Source organism: Chelonia mydas, chromosome 6 (assembly GCF_015237465.2).
Source record: "Chelonia mydas isolate rCheMyd1 chromosome 6, rCheMyd1.pri.v2, whole genome shotgun sequence".
NCBI classification, from domain to species: Eukaryota; Metazoa; Chordata; order Testudines; family Cheloniidae; genus Chelonia; species Chelonia mydas.
Window position 1 is genome coordinate 10,842,099 of NC_051246.2, and position 20,996 is coordinate 10,863,094.

The following is a 20,996-nucleotide window of genomic DNA, read 5'->3' on the forward strand; positions in this document are numbered from 1 at the left end:
TCCACTCAGTGTGCAGCGGCAGTCAAAAAAGCAAACAGAACATTGGGAATCATTAAGAAAGAGATAGATAATGAGACAGAAAATATCATATTGCCTCTATATAAATCCATGGTACGCCCACATCTTGAATACTGTGTGCGGATGTGGTCGCCCCATCTCAAAAAAGATATACTGGAATTGGAAAAGGTCAATAAAAATGATTAGGGCTGCTGTATGAGGAGAGGTTAATAAGACTTGAAAAGAGACGACTAAGGGGGGATATGACAGAGATCTATAAAACCATGACTGATGTGGAGAAAGTAAATAAGGAAGTGTTATTTACTTCTCATAACACAAGAACTAGGGGTCACCAAATGAAATTAACAGGCAGCAGGTTTAAAACAAACAAAAGGAAGTATTTCTTCACACAACGCACAGTCAACCTGTGGAACTCCTTGCCAGAGGATGTTGTGAAGGCCAAGACTATAACAGGGTTCAAAAAAGAACTAGGCAAGTTCATGGAGGACAGGTCCATCAATGGCTATTAGCCAAGATGGACAGGGATGGTGTCCCTAGCCTGTGTTTGCGAGAAGCTGGGAATGGGCGACAGGGGATGGATCACTTGATGATTACCTGTTCTGTTCATTCCCTCTGGGGAACCTGGCATTGGCCACGGTCGGAAGATGGGATACTGGGCTAGCCTTTAGTCTGACCTAGTATGGCCATTCTTATGTTCTGTTCTGGAAGGGAAGTGGGGTCTCTTGGGTTAGAGCAGGGGGTGCTGGGAGTCAGGACTCCTGGGTTCTCTCCCCAGCTCTGGGATGGGAGTTGGGTCTGGTAGGTTGGGGGTGCTGGGAATCACTAATCCTGGGTCCCAGCAGGGAGTTTCAGCTTTCAGCCCATGACTTAGCTGGTCAGCAAGGGATGCAATGCAGCAGGGAGTGTGACTGCTGCAGCAGGGCCAGGTACCTGTTTGAAGTAAGCTGTGGTGAAGTTCCCGCCCTCAATGGCCATGTCTCCCAGCATCCTCTTCTGATTGGCCTTCTTCAGGATGTTCTCCTCCACTGTCCGTTCGCTGATCAGCCTGCAGGGGGAGGCAGAGAGGCAACTTACCCTCTGGGGCAGGGTCAGCCACACAGAGTGGGAAGGGACGGGACATGCACTGCACAGGCTCCCTCTGCTGGACAGGAGGAGTAAGAGCAGGTGACACGGCGCATGGCTGACCTGTAGATGTGGACATCACGGGTCTGGCCGATGCGGTGGCAGCGGTCCTGGGCCTGGGCGTCCATGGTGGGGTTCCAGTCGCTGTCGTAGAACACCACAGTGTCAGCACCCGTCAGGTTCACCCCCACGCCTCCGCTGCGTGTCGACAGGATGAAGCAGAAGATGCGCTTGTCAGCGTTGAAACGCTCCATCAGCGCCTGTCAGGGGGGAAGCCACAGTGAGGGGTAGCAGACAGGATATGGGGCTGGTGGGGTCTAGAGTTTACAGCTGCGGGGCCGGCAATCAGGACTCCTGGGTTCTGTCCCCAGCTCTGGGAGAGGAGTGAGGTGGATGCGTAGCAGAGGAGGCCTGCGGGCCCAGAGGAGTCCCTAGCCTGGCTGCTGAGGGAACCCCCATGACACGTGGGTGCAAGAACAAGGCGGCAGCCGGCGATACCTGTCTCTGCTCCACGCGGGTGCTGCCGTCCAGGCGCAGGTAGATGTGCCCATGGTAGTTGAGGAACTGCTCCAGCACGTCCAGCATGCGGGTCATCTGGGTGAAGATGAGGACCCGGTGCGCTCCGGCCTTCAGCTGTCGCAGCAACAGGTCCAGGGTTTGGAGCTTCCCTGCAGGAAGGAACAGGGATGGTGACCAGGCGAGCCAGGCAGGAGTAAGGACCACGAAGAGCCTGGCTTCTCTGCTTCTCCCTCAGCCCCTGCCTGAGCAGAGCGTCTCTGCCCAGCCTCCCTGCTTCCCACCCCTCCCCTGGATCGGCCAGGGGCCCAGCTAGCCATGACCCCCACTGCCCGGCCCACCCACATACCGCAGTCGTACTGGATGAGGCGCAGGTCGGGGAACTGGGTGCGCATGTTGCAGACGATGCGATGCAGGCCGCTGGCACGGGGCGAGATCTCCCGCCGCAGCGTCTCCTTGAAGATGGCCTGGTGGAGCAGGAGTGACGGGGGCGGGTGAGAGGTGTGAATGGTGATGGCAGGCGCCTCCACGGGAGGCATAGCAAAGATGAACCTGCAGATACAACGGGCATGGCTGAGGGTGCGAACAGCCAGGGCACAACAGCAGGCCAGGGGGACGGAGGACGCGCCTCCACGGTTGTCAGCTCCGGGAGGGGAGTGGGTTACAGTCGGGTGGAGAAGGGGCCTGGGAGTCAGGGCTGCTGGGTTCCAGCCCCAGGCCTGGAATGGGGCAGGTTGGGCCTGGGAGCCAGGACTCCTAAGTTCGAACCCCAGCTCCCCAAGGCAGCTGCTCAGATCCCCGTTCCTCACTGAGGGGCCCAGCCACACCGCCGGGAGGCGTTACCTCTCAATGATGTCTGCCAACTGCTCAACCCTCTGCTGGGGGGTCAGGATGGCCTGGGCAACGGCTGTGGCCCGCTGCCAATACATCTCTAGGTGCTGGGGGTCCCGATGCACCTGCGCCACGTAGCAGTGGCTGTAGCTGGCCCCCCTCCAGCCATCCAGCTCTGGTGCCACTTCCTGCCCCTCCTCCTCCTGCTCCCGAGGGGGGCTGGGTGGGAAGAGGGTGCAGAGGCGCAGCACCTCGGTGCCATAGATGGGGGCCAGGTTGCAGTGCTGCTCGTTGAGGCGGAAAAGCCGGTCCAGGCGCTCCTCCTTCTGCTTCTTCCGCTTCTCTTCAAGTGATTCCTGCCACCGGGACCACACAGATGGACAGACGTCAGTGTTGGCGATGGGACGCCCCCCCGAGCTGCCTTACATCTGAGATCCCAGCCCCACCCCGCAAGATCCTCTCCCCTCCATCCGGGCCAGCATAGCTCCCACCTCTTCCGAGATCCTCTTCCCAGCCCAGCTGGTCCAGATCCTTCTTCTCCCCCTCTCCTGGTCCAGTCCTATCCCTGCCCCACTGCACTGAGATCCTCCTCCCCATGGACTATCCCAGCCCCTCCCTGCCCTATCTGACCCCTCTTCTTTCCCCCAAGTCCCAGTCCCCCCGCACATTCACTCACCAGATAGAAGGGTGACCGGGGTGGGGGAGGGGGCTGCCGTCTGTGCCGTGGGGCCCGTGGCGACGGGGGAGGCGGGGTGGGCGTGGTGGAGCGTAGCATTAGTGTCTCGGGTTCCTCCTTGGGCACTGGGCTGGGTGCGGCTGCGGGCCGCGGAGCCAGTGCGGGGCAGACAGCAGCAGCAATGGTGGTGGCAGGGGGGATGGGGAGAGGGGCCGCCGTGGCAGGAGAAGGTGGAGCCGGTGCTGGAGCTGCAGAGAAAGGCCAAGTGGGGTTAGTGAGAGTCCTAGGGCACAACGCCCCGTCTAGGAAGGCAAAGATGACCCGCTTACCCGACTGCTCCATGCTGGGCACTTGGGCCTGTACCACTCGGATCATGGGTCGCACCAGGGCCTGCAGTGGGGTGGGTGCCCGCACCGGAACCAGTGGCTGAGTGGGCAACCGCACGGGCGGCATGGGTGCCACGGGGAGCTGGGGTCGCTGTGCCATCAGGGCGGCCGGCAGGCTCGGCAGGGTGGTGGCTGTGGCTGGGCGTGGAGGCTGCTGTAGGGCTGGGGCAGGCACCAGGCCGTCCCGCGGGGCCTGCCGCACTACGATCTTCACCACACCAGAGCTGTTCACCATGGAGGAGGGCACTGGGGAGGAGGAAAGCAGGGTTAGAGCCTGGCAGACATCTTCCCCCTCACAGCACACAGCTTGACCCCCACACTAACCACTGGACCCCACCCCCTTCCCAGAGCTGGGGACAAAACCTAATTCCCAGCCCCTTCTGCCCTAACCCACCAGCTCCGCCCCGCTCCCAGAAGTGGGGATAGAACCCAGGAGTCCGGCCTGCCGCTCGCCCTGATCTGCCCCCAGCCACTGACACTCACCTTGTGTGGCAGCTATGGGGACGCTGATGGCTGCTGAAGTGGTGGCTGCCGTGGTGGCAGAGGCTGGGGCGGGCAGGATGGTGGTGGGCTGGGGGCCTGACATGGCCTGCACCCCGCCCTGCGCCTGTCCGCCCTGCTGGGTCATGGCCTGGATGAGAGCCACCTGGGCTGGCTGGCTGATGATGTGGTGCTGCCCCCCGGCAGAGACCAGGTGAACTACATTCCCTACAGGGGAGAAAGCATGAACAGCTGGGCTTCCCCACCAGAGCACGCCCACCCCGTCCCCGTCCCCTGTGCGCCCCCCTGCAGCGACCCGGCCGGGCTGGCATTGGGGCCTTACAGCAGGGTCAGGCTTGGAGTTTTGCTCTCTCCCTCGGGTCAACAGGCGCCTCATGGGCAGAGACGGCTGGAGCTTAGAGGGATCCCACCCTGGCCGTCTGCCCCGCCATGCCCCAACACTCCCTTATGGTGCCCCTCCGCTGCCTGCCCACCACCGCCCCTCGGTTCCCCACTCCCCACCCCACCGGCATCCCTCTGTGCACCGCTGCCCACCCCACCTCACCAGCGCTGCTCTGCTCGCCCCAGGGCTCCCCACCCCACCGGGGACTGTTGGTTCCCTGCTCTTCCCCACCGTGCCCCTTGGCTGTTCCCCAGGAACCCACTCCCCCAGATCTGTTCTTACTCCACCCACTGGGACCCCCTGGCTCTTCCATCTCCTCCCCCAAGTGCTGCAGTCTCTCATGCCCCCTCCCTCCACCCTGCCTCGTCCGGTCTAAGAACGAGTGTTTAGCAGCCCCCAGCAGACCTCTGGCTGAGTGGAGGGGAAGAGGAGAGAAAGCAGGTAAGCCAGCCAAGCAGCCAGGGCACAGGGGGCTGAGGGAGAGACAGTGAGAACAGCAATGGTGGAAGCAGGGGAGCGAGGGTTTGGGGCAGGGAGACGGCTCTTAGCGGGAGGATCACACAGTGTGCAGGGACTGATGAGATGCAGCCACCTCTGGGATGGGGCGTGGGGGCTGTTTACACAGAGATCCCTCACCAGGATGGAAGGAGGGGAGGGGGAGCAGAGGTGCCTGGGGCCACTTGGGAGGGGAGGGGTTTACCTACTTTGCAGCTGTCGGGGCTGGGCCATGGTGACCTGCCGCACCTGGGTGCCCGTCAGGGTCAGCTTGTTCCCTTGGATCTGGAAGGTGAGGGGCTTGCTGCCTGGGGCGCTCTGCAGGGGCCGGTTGGCCAGCGAGGCCAGCTGTGCGATACTCACCACCTCGCCCGCTGCGGAGAGGGGACGGGGTCAGTTCCCAGGAGGGGAGGGGGCAGACACCTGCTGCCTTCCCCCCCACTCCCTGCAGCGCCCCTTGTACTCACAGGGCAGCCGGGCCTGCATGTCCGGGGAGAGCAGCAGCCTCTGCTGCACAGCGCTGGTGGCCGGGAAGTTGTAGCCAGGCAGGGTGCTAGTGGTGGAATGGACTGTCACTGGCTTCATCATGCTCCCCACGGCGCCCGGGTTCAGTGGGTTGGTGGCTAGCCGCACGGCAGGGGCTGGCACCGGGCCGGGCTTGAGGGTGGAGGCAGCAGCAGCAGCAGCGGTGGCAGGGGCCGGCAGCACAGGGGGCTGGGGGGCATTCGGGACCAGCTGGGCTGCAGGCATCAGTGTAGGCAGGACTGTGGGAGGAAAGAGGGGCTGGTTAGAGGGGAGGAGTCAGCCAGCCTAGCCACGCCCCCGTGGAAGGGAGAGGGGGATACAAGCCCAGCTCCTCCACCCTGGGAAAGACGGGGCAGGGTCCAAGAAGGTGTTACCTGGCCTGGCCCTGCCCTCCAAAAAGGAGAGGGGAGGGAAATCCAGGCCACACCCCCCCAGTAGGGCATTTCAGCCCTCAGGCAGAGGAAAGGGCCCCGCTGCAGGGGATCCCAGTGGGGACCCAGCCCCGCCCCACCCCTCCCATTGGGCAGGGCCCTTACCCTGCGGGGCGGACACCGGGGCCTGGAGCACGGCGGCAGCGGCGTTGTTCTGGCTCAGCGTAGGCACTAGCGTTGGGCCCTGCGGCCTGGCAGCAGGAGGCACCGGCACCGGGGATGGCGGGAGGGGCAGGGGCAGCGAGATGGGTACGGCCATGGGGTGAGGGAGCAGGGGAGGCTGAACGGGCCCCGGGAGAACCGGGCCCATGGGGTGCATGGGGGCCAGGGCCTCTGGCAACACAGGAGCCATAGGTCTCTGCAAGGGGGCCACAGGGCGAGGGCTGTTCACCAGCACCACAGTCCGGTTCTCTGGCTTTGGCACTGGCTGCAGCATCCTGCAGGGAGGGGGAACAGATGGGGTTAAAGTGCGGGGGCAAGGGAACTCGCCACTCCCTGCCGACCCCCCCACAAATCCAGGACTCCCCTCCAACCCCCTGCTCTGCGCTATGGCAGCCCCCTCCCCCAAAACCCCTGGCATTGGCTATGGAAGCCTCCTCCACTGCCCCCAAGATCCCTCCGTCCTGGGCAATGGCAGCCCCTCCCCCCCCTGAGATCCCCATCCCCCCAGCCCATGGCCATGGCAGCCCCCTTCCCTCCCGCTGAGATCCCCATAGGGGGCTGCGGTACCTGTTCACTTTCATCTTGACTGGCTTGGGCCTGGGAGGGGGGTCCGGGGACTCGGCGATCTCCTCGATCAGCTTCCTTGTCACCTTCCACTTAGGCAGGAAGGTGTCGGCCTCGTAGCGGGACACGCGCCCCTCCAGGTTGATGAGGTCGAAAATGCCCATGTCCACATGCTGCAAAGGGGCCAGGCCCAGTTAGGAGAGGACCAGCCCCCCCATGGCTCCTAGTACTTCCCCCCGGAGCAACACCAACACAAGGGCAGGTAGGAAGGTGAAAGGGCCTGTGTCCCATTCCTGCCTCCCCCCTGAGCAAGCCAGGGCTCCCTAGAGAAAGGCCCCATCTCTTCCCGCCCCCTTCCCTGAGCCAGCCAAGCCCCTGTCCTGGGGCTGGACTGGAACTGAAGTCCCCTAGAGCCCTGTGTCCCACCCCCCACCCCCCTTGAAGGGCTGGGGGCACCTGCCTTAAAGGGGTCCCGGTTGAGGGCGGACAGGACGAGGGAGGCGGTGCTGAAGCAGATGCCCTGGGTGATGAAGGGCGAGTGGATGGGCCGGGGGTCGAAGAGGTTGGGGTGGTTGCAGACCTTCCGCAGCTGCATCAGGATGTTGATGACGCTCATGAAATGCCCTGTGGCCAGAGTCTCCTTGGTGCTGAGAGGCAAGCAAGAGCAGAGTCAGCTCGAGCTCCTTGCTGCCACCACATGCTGCATTTCTGGACTGGCGGGTGGGTAAGAACCACCCAGCAATGCCACCCTGGGATCGACCACCCAGCGCTGAGATGCGGCCGCTTCTGGGGTGCGGCACAGCAGCAGCCGGGTAACCACACCGTGCCACTGCACAGGGACCCCTCAGGCAATACTGAAATGCAGCTACCTCTGGGGCAGGGAGCAGCGACTGATTAACACAGCAGGGCAACAGAGCAGTGAAGGTGGATTCTGTACCCAACTGACACTATGGGCAGGAGTTAGAGAGGCAGAACGCCATCACCCGAGTTGGGATCTGGCCCCAGTCCTTCCCAGAGCTGGGGACAGAACCCAGGAGTGCTGGCTCCCAGTCCCCACTGCTCTAACCCATTAGACACCCCACGCCCCCAAGAGCCAGGATAAACCCAAGCGTCCTGTGCCCTCTGCACTCACGTGGCCTGGGCCATGAAGTCGTCGTAGAGATAGCGCTGGCGCTTGGACAGCCGGCACTTGATGACGTGCTCATATTTCTTTGGCATTTGCTTCTCCACATCCACTTTAACCCTTCGCAGGAGGAAGGGCCGCAGCACCTGCCAGGGGTGGGGCAGAGCCATCAGTCTGAAAGCCAGCCCCGCCCCCAACGTCACAGGTGTCCTGATCACCAGCGGGAATGCCCAGCCCAGCCCAGCCCAGCCTAACAGGGAAAGTCTGCCCTCACACCCTGGCCACCACTGGGCAGCCCCCCCACCCTAGGGGTCATGAGGCTTGCAGAACTCTGACCCCTCCCAGAGGCACCACTTACAAGGATCCTGCTTGGGGACGATGCCCGGCCCCCACCGATTGCCCCGACTGTACTATTTAAACCAGGAGGAAGCACAGAAAGTTGTCTGGGCAACCTACTGACTTCCTGACTGGTTCCCAATTCTGGCCCCCTGGCCTGGCCTCTGACCACTAGGCCTGTCACCCCTGCTCCGAGCACTAGATCAAACCGCCCATGTCCCGGTCCTGACCCATCCGCTCTCCCAACCCCGATCCCTCGCAGACCCCACCCCAGGCCTGATTCCTAGCAGCCCTTGCTCCCCACCCCCAGCAGGTCCTTCTCCCCTTCCACTGCAGCCACAGCAGTTCCCACCCGCACCTTGTGCAGCCGCTTGACCAGGCTCTCGTTGTACTCCTGGCTACCCTCGATCATGCCTGTCAGCGGATTGGAGAACCACTCCTTGAACTCGCGGTGCGACTGGAAGACATGGGGCATCAGGAAGTGCATGAGGGACCAGAGCTCCATCAGGCTGTTCTGCAGGGGGGTGCCTGTCAGCAGCAGCCGCCTCTGACTGGAGGAGACACGGGGAAAGGAAAGGCAAAGCAATGAGCGTGCTGGGCCACGCCAGGCGAGGGCCCTCCCCACCTCAGGGGGGTACCCCACCCACCTGTTGAAGTTGAGCAGCGACTGCCAGCGCTGGGATTTGAAGTTCTTGATGTTCTGGGCCTCATCCAGAATCAGGTACTTCCAGTTCTTGCGCCGGAATGCCTGGTGGTCCTGCAGCACCAGCTTGTAAGAGGTGATGCAGATGTGGAAGGCGTTGGGCTTGGTCCAGCCCTACAGAGGGGAGCTGGGTTACATTGGGAGGGGCTGCGAGCAGCCAGAGAAGATGGACCACCCAGATCCCCTTCCCATCTCCAAACAGGTGGTTCTACAGCCCAGGACCAGACTGGAGCTGGTGCCCCCAAAGGGGAAAGGCCCCGGGTCCATTCCCTGCCCCCATGAGCCAGCCAGTATCCTGTGCAACCCTACAGAAGCCTGCCTGCTCGTAAAGCAGGAGTGTGCTAATGATACAGACCTGGGAGGCACTGTCAATACAGAAGATTGGAATATTATACAGGAAAATCTGACCTTGAAGACTACAGTGACAGAAATGGGATGAAATTCAGCAGGACAACGTACAAGGTCCTGCATCTCGAGTCTAATAATAAGAATTTCTGTTACAAGCTCATCAGCTGGAAGCAAGAGAGAAGAGAGACATGGCTGTGGGGGTCTATCACAGGATGACTATGAGGCACCAACGTGATGCAGCAGTGACAAAGGCAAATGTGATCTTAGGATGCCTCAGGAGAGGCATTTCCGGTAGAGAGAGGGAGAAGTATTAATGCCATTGTCCAAGGTACTGGGAATACTGTGCAGAGTTCTGGGCCCCCTGGTTCCAGAAAGGTGAATTCCATCTGGAACAGGTGCAGAGAACAGCTATGAGGATGACCAGGCAAACAGAGGGCTGATCCTACCAGAGGAGACTGGAAGAGCGCGGCTTATTTAGTCTAGTCAAACAAAGACTGAGGGGGATCTGATTGAGTTCTATAAATACACCAGGGAGTGGGGGGTGGGGGTGTGTGTAAATACCAGGGAGGGAGAAGAGCTACTTAAGCTAAAGGACAAAGTTGGCACAAGAACAAATGGATATAAATTGGCCATGAACAAATTCAGGCTGGAAATGAGAAGGCAGCTTCTAACTATCAGTAGGGTGAGGTTCTGGAACAGACCCCCAGTAGGAGATCTGGGAGCAAAAATCTCCATTAGTTTTAAGAGAAAGCTGGAAAAACGTATGCGTGCGATTGTATGACGGGGTTGCTTGTGCTGGCAGGGGGCAGATTTATTTCTTATGTTCCTAAAGCTCATGCTTCAGGGCTTTAACCAGGTCCAGGAAGGGATTTCCTTCATATATTCTGTTTTTGTGAGGCTCTTATCATCTCCTTCTTCTGAAGCATCAGGGATGGCCACCCTGGAAATGGGACATTGGGAGGGCGGGCCAGGGCACTTGGGTGGCACCGAGCAGTCTCTCTCTCAAGTGCTTGGCTGGCTGGTTCTTGCTCACAAGGGCTGGGTCTCACTGATCGCTGTATGTGGGGTTGGGAAGGAATTTGTCCCCCAGGTCAGACTGGCAGGAACCCTGGGTTGGAGGAGACGACTTCCACTTCCACTGCAGCGTGTGGGTGCAGGTCGCTTGCTGGGACCATCTGGGGATCTTGCATCTAATCATTTCCCTGCTGGTGCCGGTGCACCGGTCCCTCCTACTCTGCCCTTGGCACACAACAGGCTAGTCAATACACTGGCCACATTTCGCTGGCTGGATTAGTGTGCGGGTGCTGGGTGGTGTTGGTGGCCTGTGCTCTATATGGAAGCCAGACTAGATCTAGTGGTCCCTTCTGGCTTATACTCTATGACTCTCATCCCCAATGCCCGGGAGAGCAGACAATCCTCAGCCACCATAAGGAGGCAGTCCTGTATCCCAGCTGGGGGGTGCACTTGGGGTAATGGAGGAGCCCCGGTTCCTCACCTGCCGCTTGAGCTTGCGCTCCTTCTGTGCCCCATAGTAGGTGAGGATCTTGAAACTGGGGCACCAGCGCTTGATCTCCATCTCCCAGTTCAGCATCACGCTGGTGGGCACGATGATCAGGTGGGGACCCCAGCTACCTGTGGGACCAACACAGAGCAGGGCTGCTTTCAAGCTGCGGACTCAGGGATCTTGGCGCGCCAAGGTGGGCAAAGCCTGAGCAGCAGCATGGCAATCTCTTCCATGTACCCTCCTCACCAATGAGCCTCCCAGAGCCCCCGAGGAAGGGAGCTCCATCTCCATAGTCTGTCAGCCCTGGGCTTCTCTGCAGATGCCACCAATGGGGCAGGTGGCTATTGCAGTCCAGGCATCTGGGCCCATCTAGCCCATCCCCACCTGGGGCAGGATTGTCCCCGTCAGAGATGGAGCCGCCCCATGCAGCCCCATCCCACCCCCTCACCCTTCTCGCAGGCCAAATGAGCCAGCAGGGAGATGGTCTGGATGGTCTTGCCCAGCCCCATCTCGTCCGCCAGGATCCCGTTGAGCTTCTTTTCGTACATGGTGACCAGCCAGTCCAGGCCGATGTGCTGATACTCCCGCAGGGTCCCCCGCAGCAGGTAAGGGATGGGCGTCTTCACCTGCACAAAGGGGGAGTGGGTTAGTCTGGCTGCCTTCCCTCCTCCAACCCCCTCCCCACTGCGGTCCCGCTTACCTGGGTAGTAGCCAGGGTGTAGCCCTTGGGCTGCAGGCTCTCGGCAGTGGCTGCGATGTCTGTGATCTCCTTCTTGGGCCCCAGGGCGGGGGCTGCGTCGTTACGCCCCTCTCCCCGATCCTCGTCCCTTTTCAACAGGTACTCCACACCAAAGTCTTCCTCCCGGCTCACCGCCGTCGCTTCCTCAGCAGGGGTATCCTCCTCCTCCTCCTCTTCTTCCTGGCTCTCCTCCTCTTCCTCACTCTCCTCCTCTGCGGTGGAGTCTGGGGCAAGATCCAGCTAGCATCAGCCCTGCCTTAAGACACCCACCCACTCCTCGGACCGCGCCGCCTCATCCCTCTATACCTGACTGGCTGCTGCTGTCCTCGTCCTCTGACTCCTCCTCGTACTCCGAGGTGCTGGGCTCCGAGGCATCCGAGGAGCTATCCGACTCATCCATCTCAAAGTCCGAGGCGTAGGCGCCGGCGTATCTCTGCAGCAGCTCCTCCATGGGCAGCTCCCCTGCCAGACAGCGACAGAGTCAGGGGTGCATGCGAACACGCAGAGGGTGGGATGGGGCAGAGGTCATGTCGTGTTCCACCCCCGCCCTGTGACTAGATGTCTCTCCAAATCTGTAACGCAGCCAGCACAGGAAGGACCTGGCTGCGGGTTGCAATGGAGAGGTTTCTCTGAGCACCAGCTACCAAATCCCAGCCTACGGGGCCAGGCAGGGACCTGTTTAAGTGCTCCCTGAACACTGATCACATGACTTGGGGGACAGTTTGCCAGGAGCCCTGGGGATGGTGAGACAGAGAAACTGACCCTGTGTCCCTGAGAGAGATCCAGGGCACGTTGAACATCAGCGCTACATGGCTGGAATCAGTCCAGTCCCACAAGGCCTTATTCTTCAGGGCTTAGCAACAAGGCAGCACGGAGGGGAAGGTGCAGGAACTTGTTTCAGAATGAGGCTCCACCAACAAATCTGCCAAGGACGGATCAGGGGCTTCCCAAGCTGTTGGATTTGGCCCCGCTGCTGGGGTTAATACCCTGTCTTGAGAAGATCTTTACACCCTAAGGGCTCCATCCCCTCGCAAGCTTGGGTGTGGTCAGAGGATTAAAATCTCTCTGACCCATGCAGTTAAAGCATAGGGGAGAATCCTGGAGCTATGAGGACAGTTAGGCCTGTCCCAGATATACTCTCCTCCCACCCCCTCCATACCTTCCTGGGCCAAGTCATCCAGTTCCTTCCTGTGATCCATGTCCCCTTCCAGCTTCTCTTCAGCATCGATCGTCTCCTCTTCATCCTCAGCTGAGGAGAAAAGGGGCTGTGTTACCACGTGGATGGGAGAAAGCCCTGTTAATCTGCCACCCCCATCAGCGGCAGTCAGGTCCCTCCCATCCACCCAGAGCCTAGCTGCTCCAGCAGGTCCCTTGCCATGCTCACCTTCCTCCTCGTTGGCCGTGAACTCCTCATCCTCCTTGTCAGGCTTCCACGGCCTTTTGTTCCTCTGCATGACGGACTTTGCTTTCTCCTGCTGGAGGCATGAAGTAGAGGGCTGGGAGGAGAGGCTGGGGCCAGGCCCTCCTACCCCAAAATGAGAGCCCTGGCACCCCCCCAGGCCCTCCTACCCTGGCCTAGCTGGGGGACACAGATCATGCAGCTTAAGGCAGTGGTTTTCAAACTGTGGATTGCGACCCAGTACTGGCTTATGGAATGTAAGGCACTGGGTCGCGGCAGCTCTGGTCAGCACCGCCAACCGGGCCGTTAAAAGCCCCGGTGGCAGTGCTGCCCATCTAAGGCAGGCTAGTCCCTACCTGTTCTGACACCGTGCCCCGGAAGTGGCCAGCAGCAGGTCCGCCTCGGGGTGGGGAAGCCATAGGGCTCTGCGCTCTGCCCCTAGCTCCGGCTCCACACTCCCATTGGCCAGGAACCGGCCAATGGGAGCAGTGGGGGGAGGAGGAGGGGGGCAGTGCCTGCAGGCAAGAGCTGTGTGGAGCCGCTTGCGTGCCTCCTCCTAGGAGTCGGACCTAGTGTTGGCTGCTTCTGGGGCGCAGCACGGTTGCAGGACAGGCAGGAAGCCTGCCTTAGCACTCCCGCTGCGCTGCTGACCAGGAGTCGCCTGAGGTAAGCCCATGCCCCAACTCCCTGCCCCAGGCCTGAGCCCGCCCCCCCCACCAACCCAGAACCCCTTCCTGCACCCCAAACCCCTCATTCCCGGCTCCAGCCCAGAGCCTGCACCCCCAGCCCAAAGCCCTGACCCCCTCCTGCACCCCAACCCCCGCCCCAGCCCAGAGCCCCCTCCCACACCTCAAACCCCTCATCCCCAGCCCCAAGCCCCCTCCCACACCCCAAACCCCTCATTCCTGGCTCCACCCCAGAGCCTGCACCCCCAACCCAGAGCCCTGACCCCCTCCTGCACCCCAACCCCCTGCTCCAGCCCAGAGCCCCCTCCCACACCTCAAACCCCTCATCCCCAGCCCCAGCCCAGAGCCCTCACCCTCCCACACCCCAACAACCTGCCTCAGCCCTGAGCCCCCACAAACCTGGAGCCCCCTCCCACACCCCAAACCCCTCATCCCCAGCCCCACCCTAGAGCCCTCATCCCCCCACACCCCAACCCCCTGCCCTAGCCCAGAGCTCCCTCCCACACCCCAAACTGCTCATCCCCATCTCCATTGGGTCGCGGTCATCAACAATTTTCTTCAACTGGGTCGCCTGAAAAAAGTTAGAAGACCACTGGCTTAAGGGATCCGAGTGCAGCTGGCTCTCCAGGTCAGTAGACTGAGAAGGGAGGTGCTTGCTCCGAGCAAAGCGCTGCCTCAGTCAGGGGTGTCCCATCTAGCGCCCCGAGACTGTCGCTGATCACCAATCCCCTTAGCCTCCCTAGCAGGTCTGACCCACCCCTCAGTCATCTTTACCATCTTGGATTGTTTCTCTACCTCCTCATCACTCTCCCCCGCAGCCTCCTCCTCCTCGTTGTTGGAGCTGGAGACGGAGGGGGCAGCGCTGCAGGAATTCTCCAGGATCTGGGCGGGCAGGGACTGCAGCAGCTCCTCCAGGGGCAGCTCACTCTCCTGCTTCAGCAGCTCTATCTCAAGCCGGTGCGTCTCTGAGTCATTCCCTTCCTGCTGCTCCTCCACCTCAATCGTCTCCTCGTCGTCTGACTCCTCATGGGGCTGGAAGTCCCCATCTGCGGGAGGAGGAAGCAGGGTGTGAACCATACACCTGGGGCACTGACAGGGCAAGTGGGGAACCCTGGGACTACGGAGCCCTGGGAGTGAGATCTGGGGCCTTTCCTCTGTAGGGGGCGCCGGCTGATCTGGCCTTGGAGGGGGAAGGGACTGGAGGGCTCAGGGAATGGGACATGGAATCTTTCTTCTTTAAAGGGTGCCAGCTTCAGTCCAGCCCCATGGCAGGAGAGACTGGCCAACTCAGGGGAAACAGACACAAGACCTTTAACCTCTAGGGGAGGACTGGCTGGCTCAAGGTGAGCAGGGAATGGGATGTGGGGTGTTTGGGTTCCCTACCTTCTTCGTCGGTGAGGTGTGGAGGTGGCGGGGGACTGGATGCGGTGGAGCCGGCGTGGGAGGAGCTGATGTGGGAGGAGGAGCCAGTCTTGCTGGCTATGGGGAAGGTCTCGTTGAGGCTCTGAGTCAGCAGATCTGAGTATTTCTCTGTCTGGCCCACGATGAAGTCCAGCTGCAGGTCCAGGGCCTTCTTCCTCTTCTCCTCTAGGCGAGACTGCTGCTTGAACTGCACCACCTGCCAGTGGAGGGCCAGGGGGGTGGGCAGGGACATCCAAGTGAAAGAGAAGGGTAAGCGGGAGGTCTCAAAAAGCAGCATATTGTTAGCCTGTCATCCTCGCTTCTGAAGAACCTTCCTGCTGAGGGGCAAAAGGAAATCTCCCCTCTGACGACTGTATTCTACTGCTCGATACAAGACGCTGTGTTAGTGAAACCCACCCTGGAGTAGAGGAGAGGCAGGGACCTCGGGCTAGAGAGTCATGATACCCAAGCTGAAATGACAGAGAGCAGGGGATGCTGGGACAGAGAAGCCCAACAGCCTGAGCTAGAGCAGCGAAGAGGCACGGATACCAGGCTAGAGGCCTGTATGTTGTGTGACAATTCTTATATGAGAAAGGCCAGGCCCAAAGCCAGCCTGAGCACTCCCTCCAGTGCTGCACGCCCTACCCACCTTTTCCACGTTGCTCCAGAACTGCTTGACCTCTTTGGCGATGGAGGAGGCGATGCGCCTCAGCTTGGCCTGCTCCTCACGCTTGGCTCGCTCCTCCTTCTGCTTCTGCTCCTCATGGTGCCGGATCACCATCCGCACCACCTGGGGGAGGGGAGGAGGAGGATGAGATGCATGCATGGCTGGGGGGAAGAAGGGGGCTATACCAACCCAGGGCAGACTGTATTGGGGGTGGGGGAGATCTCTCTAGCTGGAGCAACAGCCCAGGGACATGCTGCCAACCAACAGCTGGGTCACCAGCCACAGTTTGAGAAGGGTCAGGGAGGTTTCCGTTCAGCACCTAGGACAGACAGAGCAAGCCTAGATGGAACACAGGAACATGGACAGACAGATGGGCGCTTGGATGAATGGACAGACAGATGTCGCCTGGATGGATTTCAGAGCCCTTGGAAATACCAGCTCTTAAGCCCTAAGGTGTGCTCTCAGGGCAGAACCCTTAGTAAATCCCCTGCAAAATGTGCCCAGCAGTCACAGAAAGCTGCTGAGGGCAGGACTTGAACTCACAGAACACGGGAGCCATCCAGCTACCCTGATACCAAGTGACCTGCAAACTCTCTGCCTTGCAACAGAGACCCTGTCCTGCTGCACATGTACCTTTCCACCCTCTTTGGCATGGCATGGTGAACAAAAATCTAAGTGTTTTTTAAAATCAGATTTCAACATTTAAATTAGCTACAGGTTTATATTTTAAAATAAACCTATTTAAGTTAAATTTGAAATGACAACCCATGTTAAGACCTCAATTTACTATAATCTATTGAGTCTACAAAATAATTACAATTAAATACAAAAATTAGCAGTTCATATTTGTTCCCAAGTTTTAAAGAAAGACAAAGCACTGAACTGGTGGAAGTCACAGGCAAAGCACCTGGAACCAGAGTTTGTTGTAGTGGTAAACCAGCTTTTGACATAAGTAGCCTCTTCTGCACCTGCAGAATAATTTGCTTCATTTCAGTTTATCCAACTAATTCAGTTCAATGAACAGATAATTCAGTTACAAAATGAGCTGGGTGTTGAAAAAGCAGAAAAGCTTGTTTTCTTCTTCCAATCTATGAATAAAAACTAGGCGTGAGAGGGCATGATCTACTAGTTCTAAAATTCTGAAGGACATGGTGACCAAAACCACAGTTCAATGCACTAAGTACTTCTTTTGTTTAATAAATCAGTTTTCAACGTAAAACATATTTTGATAAACTGTCCGATAAACTTTTCTTATTTATCTAGCACGTTTAAGATAGTTTTATTTAACTATTTAAAAAACATTCAAAAATGCTGTTTTTGTGCATTTTAGTTGAATCTCCACCCAAATTGAGTTTGGCACAAATTACATGTAAACAACAAATCATCTAGTAAATAAGAAATGCATCATTCATTGTTTTCTAAACTAACAAAAATGTAAAAATTAAGAATCAGAGTAAATGTAAGTTAAACTATATACTTGCTTAAATGAAGGTGTAAGTAGCGTATCCTGCTGGTTAACTAAAAGAAGCACCAAATTTAGTGTAAAGGTTATATTTAGTTGTAAATCAATATATTGTAATAGTTACCAACCAATGAGAATCAACCTTTCTTTAGGAAAGTAACTAAAAAGTATAAATGCAAAACGAGAGTAAAATAAATTATTTAAATCAAGGCTACCTTCTTGCATTTAAATCGTGATTAAAATTAGTCATTTAAATAGCTTCAATTTAAATCAATCCACCCTGCATTGTGGCTTGACCTGTGCTACAATTCCCAAATTTGACCCTTAATGACTCTTGTGCTATTCATTTCCCAGAGAGTCAGTGGGTATGAAATGCTGGCTGAGATCAATCCTGAATGGGGGAGGATCACAGCAATAGGTTTCAGCCCCAGATGCGTGTAAAAGAGAGTTAGGAGACCCAGAACTTTTTGATGTCATGTGATACTTTCACGGGTCTATCTCAAATGCCCCCAAGTTTGGACCATTTACCCTGCCCTACAGCTCCTCGAGGCACAGCAATTTCCAAGACAATCCAAACCCACCTTTGGGTTTTAGGGGACTTAATAAACGAGTCAGAGCTGTTTCAGGGAGGGGCAGAACTCACCTTCCTGGCCACACCCCTCTTCCAGCGTCGCTCCTGGGCAAAGTCTGCCGAAAGCCACTGCATCTCCTCACAGAGGTAATCCCAGTGCACCTTGGGGCGAACTGGCTCCGGCACCTTGGAGAGCCTCTTCAGGGACCAGAAGCCCTCCTTCTTCATCTCCGCGATGCGGTTCTCAATCTCCGCCTCCTGGAACATAGCACCAAGTCAACAGGGATCCCAGCCCCCACCCATCACGGGAGATTGGAAGGCAGGGGTAAATCAACCATCCTCAGGGCCGAGACCCATCTGACTCTAAACAAAAGGAGATGACCCACAGTGACACAGGGATAAGGGACCTAGAGGGGCTCAGAGTCACATTACCCCTCCTCCCCAGCCAGGGCATTATCTCCCCTCCTTGCCCTGACGGTCTCCTTGAGGGCATCTGGATCACATCCCCTACTTCCTCCCACCCCCCACCCTGGCATGGGATCCTTGAGGGCATCTGGGTCATGGCCCTGGGAGCATGGAGGGCTCCAGCCCAGGGGACCCTTCAGACACAGTCAGCTCCTCACGTGCTTGGCCTGCTCAGCGATCTCAGCATGCGTCTTGTCCCACATGCTGGCCGGGTCCGAGGCATAAACTCCTGGGGACGCCAGAGCTTTGCTTTGCAGCCTGGGCACATCAAAGCCCAGGTGACTGTCCAGGGAGGAATCGTGAGTGAGGTGTGGTGGCGAGATGCTGCCACTGGAGGCAGGTGACCCCGAAGAGGCCGGTGACACAGGATTGCTCCCCGTCATTTTGTCTGGTGCAATCTGGGGGCGAAAGAGGATGAGATGACTGGGACAGCCACTGCCACAGCTACATATGGAACCAGTGAACTCAGCAGCCCTTTCAGCCTAAGGACGGTAAAGTGCTTTTCCCCATGTGTATGAACAAGAAAGCCTTGCCTGGTGCCGAGATGAAGCAGTCTCTGGAGTGGGGAGGGGGGCTGTTTATACAGGGATCCCTCACCCAGGTGCAGACAGCTCTTGGTTGAGGCATGGCCTCTAATTATCAGCTGCATATAACAGTTTTGGATGGGAAGTGACAGAGAATCCCATATCCACCTGAAACTGCAGACGGAATTAAGGAAGCAGAATGGAATTACATTTAAGATTTGGACAGGACAGTAAGATTAATACTCCAGGTCTTGAAAAAAAGGGCCAGGACAGCATTGATAGAAACGGGGGTTGACTTATTTTAAGTTTCTTAATGCAGCAGTACTCAGATCTCAGTGGTTCAGGAACCAAATTAGTGATCAACATTACCCAAAAGAGCCGCAGTAGTGTGAATGCATTGTTTCGTTCACTACAGTAATATATAGATATATATAAAAAAAATAATTAATTCTCACAGCAAAACGATTGACAGAGTATTATTATTTTATCAACCGCAACTGATTAATAGTATAGTAATAACATCCTGATTGGTTAATAACTTAGACTGGTTAATAATTAAATCACACGATGTTTTAATATGTGTTGCAAAGAGCCGCAGGAGACACTTTAAAGAGCTACGTGCGGCTCCTAAGCCTCAGCCCGAGTATCACCGTCTTAATGAAAGACCCACATCAGCAAAGGCCGGGTCTACACTGCAGGGTTCGGGCAACACAGGCTGCCTTGTGTTGACCTAGCTGTGGAAGTGTCTTCACTTAAATTCGGCTCCTGCCGATGCAAGTGCCTCTCTACGCTGATTTAGTGACACCACCTCCCCGAGTGGCGCAGAGTCACAGTCTATACAATTAGGTCGACGCAACGTCAGTGTTGTTCACGCTGACTCTTGCTGGTTTTCAGGAGCCGTCCCACACTGACAATACCATCAATACGAGTGCTCCTGGTGAGAACAGGCACCGACAACACAAGGAGCCAAGTGTGCACACACACAAGCGATATAACAACTGCAGTGGCTGTACGCTGACATAAGTTAGGTCGACATCATTTTGTAGAGTAGACATAGCAGTAGTGACTGCCAGCACTGACTGCAAGGGAAGAGCACCCCCTACTGAGCTTCCACCCTGCTCCATACAGCACAGCGCCCACTGACTTTAAAGTGAGAGCGCTCCCTACCCTGCAACACAGCTCCCCCAAGTGCTGGGGTCAGCACTGACTGAGGGGAGGGAGCCCGCTAGTGAGCCCCCGCGCTGCTCCTTGCAGCACAGCTTCCCCAAGTACCACACAGGGGTCAGCACTGACTGGGAGAGGAGAGCGCCCCTTTCTGAACCCCCAGCAGCATTCGCGTTTCTCCAGCTCTCCCACCCAGGCAGCAATGCAGTGTGTTCCTGGTCAGCTCCACGGCCAGGCTGGGAGCCCCTACCTCACTGCGCAGTGCATGGTGCTGCTGGGGAGGATGGCTCTGCATTTTACTGCTCCCTTGCTCTTCGCCTCGCGCCCCGATAGCTTTGCTCGTGGCCGAAGTGCTGTCGTCCTGCTCCAGTGCATGCTGGGAACCGGCCTCATTCTGGTCAAGCAACCGCTGGGACGAACTGTCCAGCTCCTGGGTCCCCTGGCAGCCCAGCCTGCGCTCGGGGCTGCCTGTCTCTGAATCACCTGGCAAGAGATGGGGAAGTAGCCATCAACTGTGTATTCACGCTGCCAGCTGAAGGGACTCCTCTGCTACCGAAAGCTGCCCATACTCAGAAGGCAACACCCATCTCCTCTGGGGAGACTCACCTTGCAGAAATAGAACTAGATGAGAGTATGTCTAGTGGTTACAGCAAGGGCTGGGAGTCAGGACTCCTGGGTTCTAGCCCTGGCTCTGTGAGAGGAGTGGGGTCTAGTGGGTTAGAGCAGGAGGGAAGAGCTAGGATTCCTTGGCTCTGTGCTGTGCTGTAGACGTTCATCTTCAGTGAAAAAAAATAAGTTTATAATGGAGAAAAACTCCCTCCCTGACTACACTGCCTTTTGCTGCCAGTTCTACCTGTCAGTCAACTACCAAGAACTGGGAACTAAGCTCAGGACACACGACACTTTAATTTCAATTGTTGTTCATATTTTAACAGCTGCTGAAGTTGGGATAAGCATGAACTTGGCCTGACCTAAGTTAATCTGCACTGATTTACATTACACCAATCGACATGCGCTGTGGCAACTCCATCATACAGACACAGTCTACTGCCTTAAGTCGAAAAAGTTGATCGGGAACTTTCCAAGTTCAGCATTGCTAGTATAAGTCCACTTTTAATGCGTCCAGGACTGAGGCTTGCAGCTGAAATCAATTTATTTAGCAAGAATGCTCATATACGATCTTATTTATATTACTATTACAGTAGCATCTAGATGCATGAGTCACAAACCAGGACCCCACTGCACTAAGTGCCACACGACAACAGAACAAGAAGTCAGGCCTATGGTGTTCAAGA

At 57.4% G+C, this 20,996-nt stretch overlaps 2 protein-coding genes across 8 annotated transcripts in view; both read right to left on the reverse strand.

Moving 5' to 3' along the window:
* The window catches only part of LOC119566362 (zinc finger and SCAN domain-containing protein 2), a 558,782-nt gene that overhangs the window by 416,726 nt on the left and 121,060 nt on the right, over positions 1–20,996 (reverse strand). The gene's annotated exons all lie outside the window — the stretch shown is intronic.
* Positions 1–20,996, reverse strand: part of LOC102935415 (Snf2 related CREBBP activator protein) — a 31,213-nt gene that overhangs the window by 6,619 nt on the left and 3,598 nt on the right. For 3 of the 6 annotated variants that reach the window (XM_037899035.2, XM_037899032.2, XM_043549173.1), the window contains exons 3-30: positions 19,952–20,184; positions 18,172–18,411; positions 17,621–17,806; positions 15,498–15,638; positions 14,831–15,065; positions 14,222–14,493; positions 12,747–12,837; positions 12,522–12,611; positions 11,669–11,824; positions 11,324–11,586; positions 11,072–11,249; positions 10,615–10,751; positions 8,716–8,885; positions 8,427–8,619; positions 7,742–7,878; positions 7,070–7,256; positions 6,613–6,782; positions 5,989–6,320; positions 5,395–5,691; positions 5,137–5,301; positions 4,033–4,257; positions 3,493–3,795; positions 3,164–3,411; positions 2,500–2,843; positions 2,006–2,208; positions 1,639–1,808; positions 1,204–1,400; positions 949–1,063 (exon numbers count right to left, since the gene is read on the reverse strand). In XM_037899035.2, coding sequence (XP_037754963.1) covers positions 949–1,063; positions 1,204–1,400; positions 1,639–1,808; positions 2,006–2,208; positions 2,500–2,843; positions 3,164–3,411; positions 3,493–3,795; positions 4,033–4,257; positions 5,137–5,301; positions 5,395–5,691; positions 5,989–6,320; positions 6,613–6,782; positions 7,070–7,256; positions 7,742–7,878; positions 8,427–8,619; positions 8,716–8,885; positions 10,615–10,751; positions 11,072–11,249; positions 11,324–11,586; positions 11,669–11,824; positions 12,522–12,611; positions 12,747–12,837; positions 14,222–14,493; positions 14,831–15,065; positions 15,498–15,638; positions 17,621–17,806; positions 18,172–18,411; positions 19,952–19,996 — 5,490 coding nt within the window. In that variant the 5' untranslated portion in view covers positions 19,997–20,184. Of the gene's footprint in view, positions 1–948; positions 1,064–1,203; positions 1,401–1,638; positions 1,809–2,005; positions 2,209–2,499; positions 2,844–3,163; positions 3,412–3,492; positions 3,796–4,032; positions 4,258–5,136; positions 5,302–5,394; positions 5,692–5,988; positions 6,321–6,612; positions 6,783–7,069; positions 7,257–7,741; positions 7,879–8,426; positions 8,620–8,715; positions 8,886–10,614; positions 10,752–11,071; positions 11,250–11,323; positions 11,587–11,668; positions 11,825–12,521; positions 12,612–12,746; positions 12,859–14,221; positions 14,494–14,830; positions 15,066–15,497; positions 15,639–17,620; positions 17,807–18,171; positions 18,412–19,951; positions 20,185–20,996 lie in introns of all 6 variants that reach the window. The other 3 variants (XM_037899034.2, XM_043549172.1, XM_037899033.2) reach the window with 3 other exon arrangements.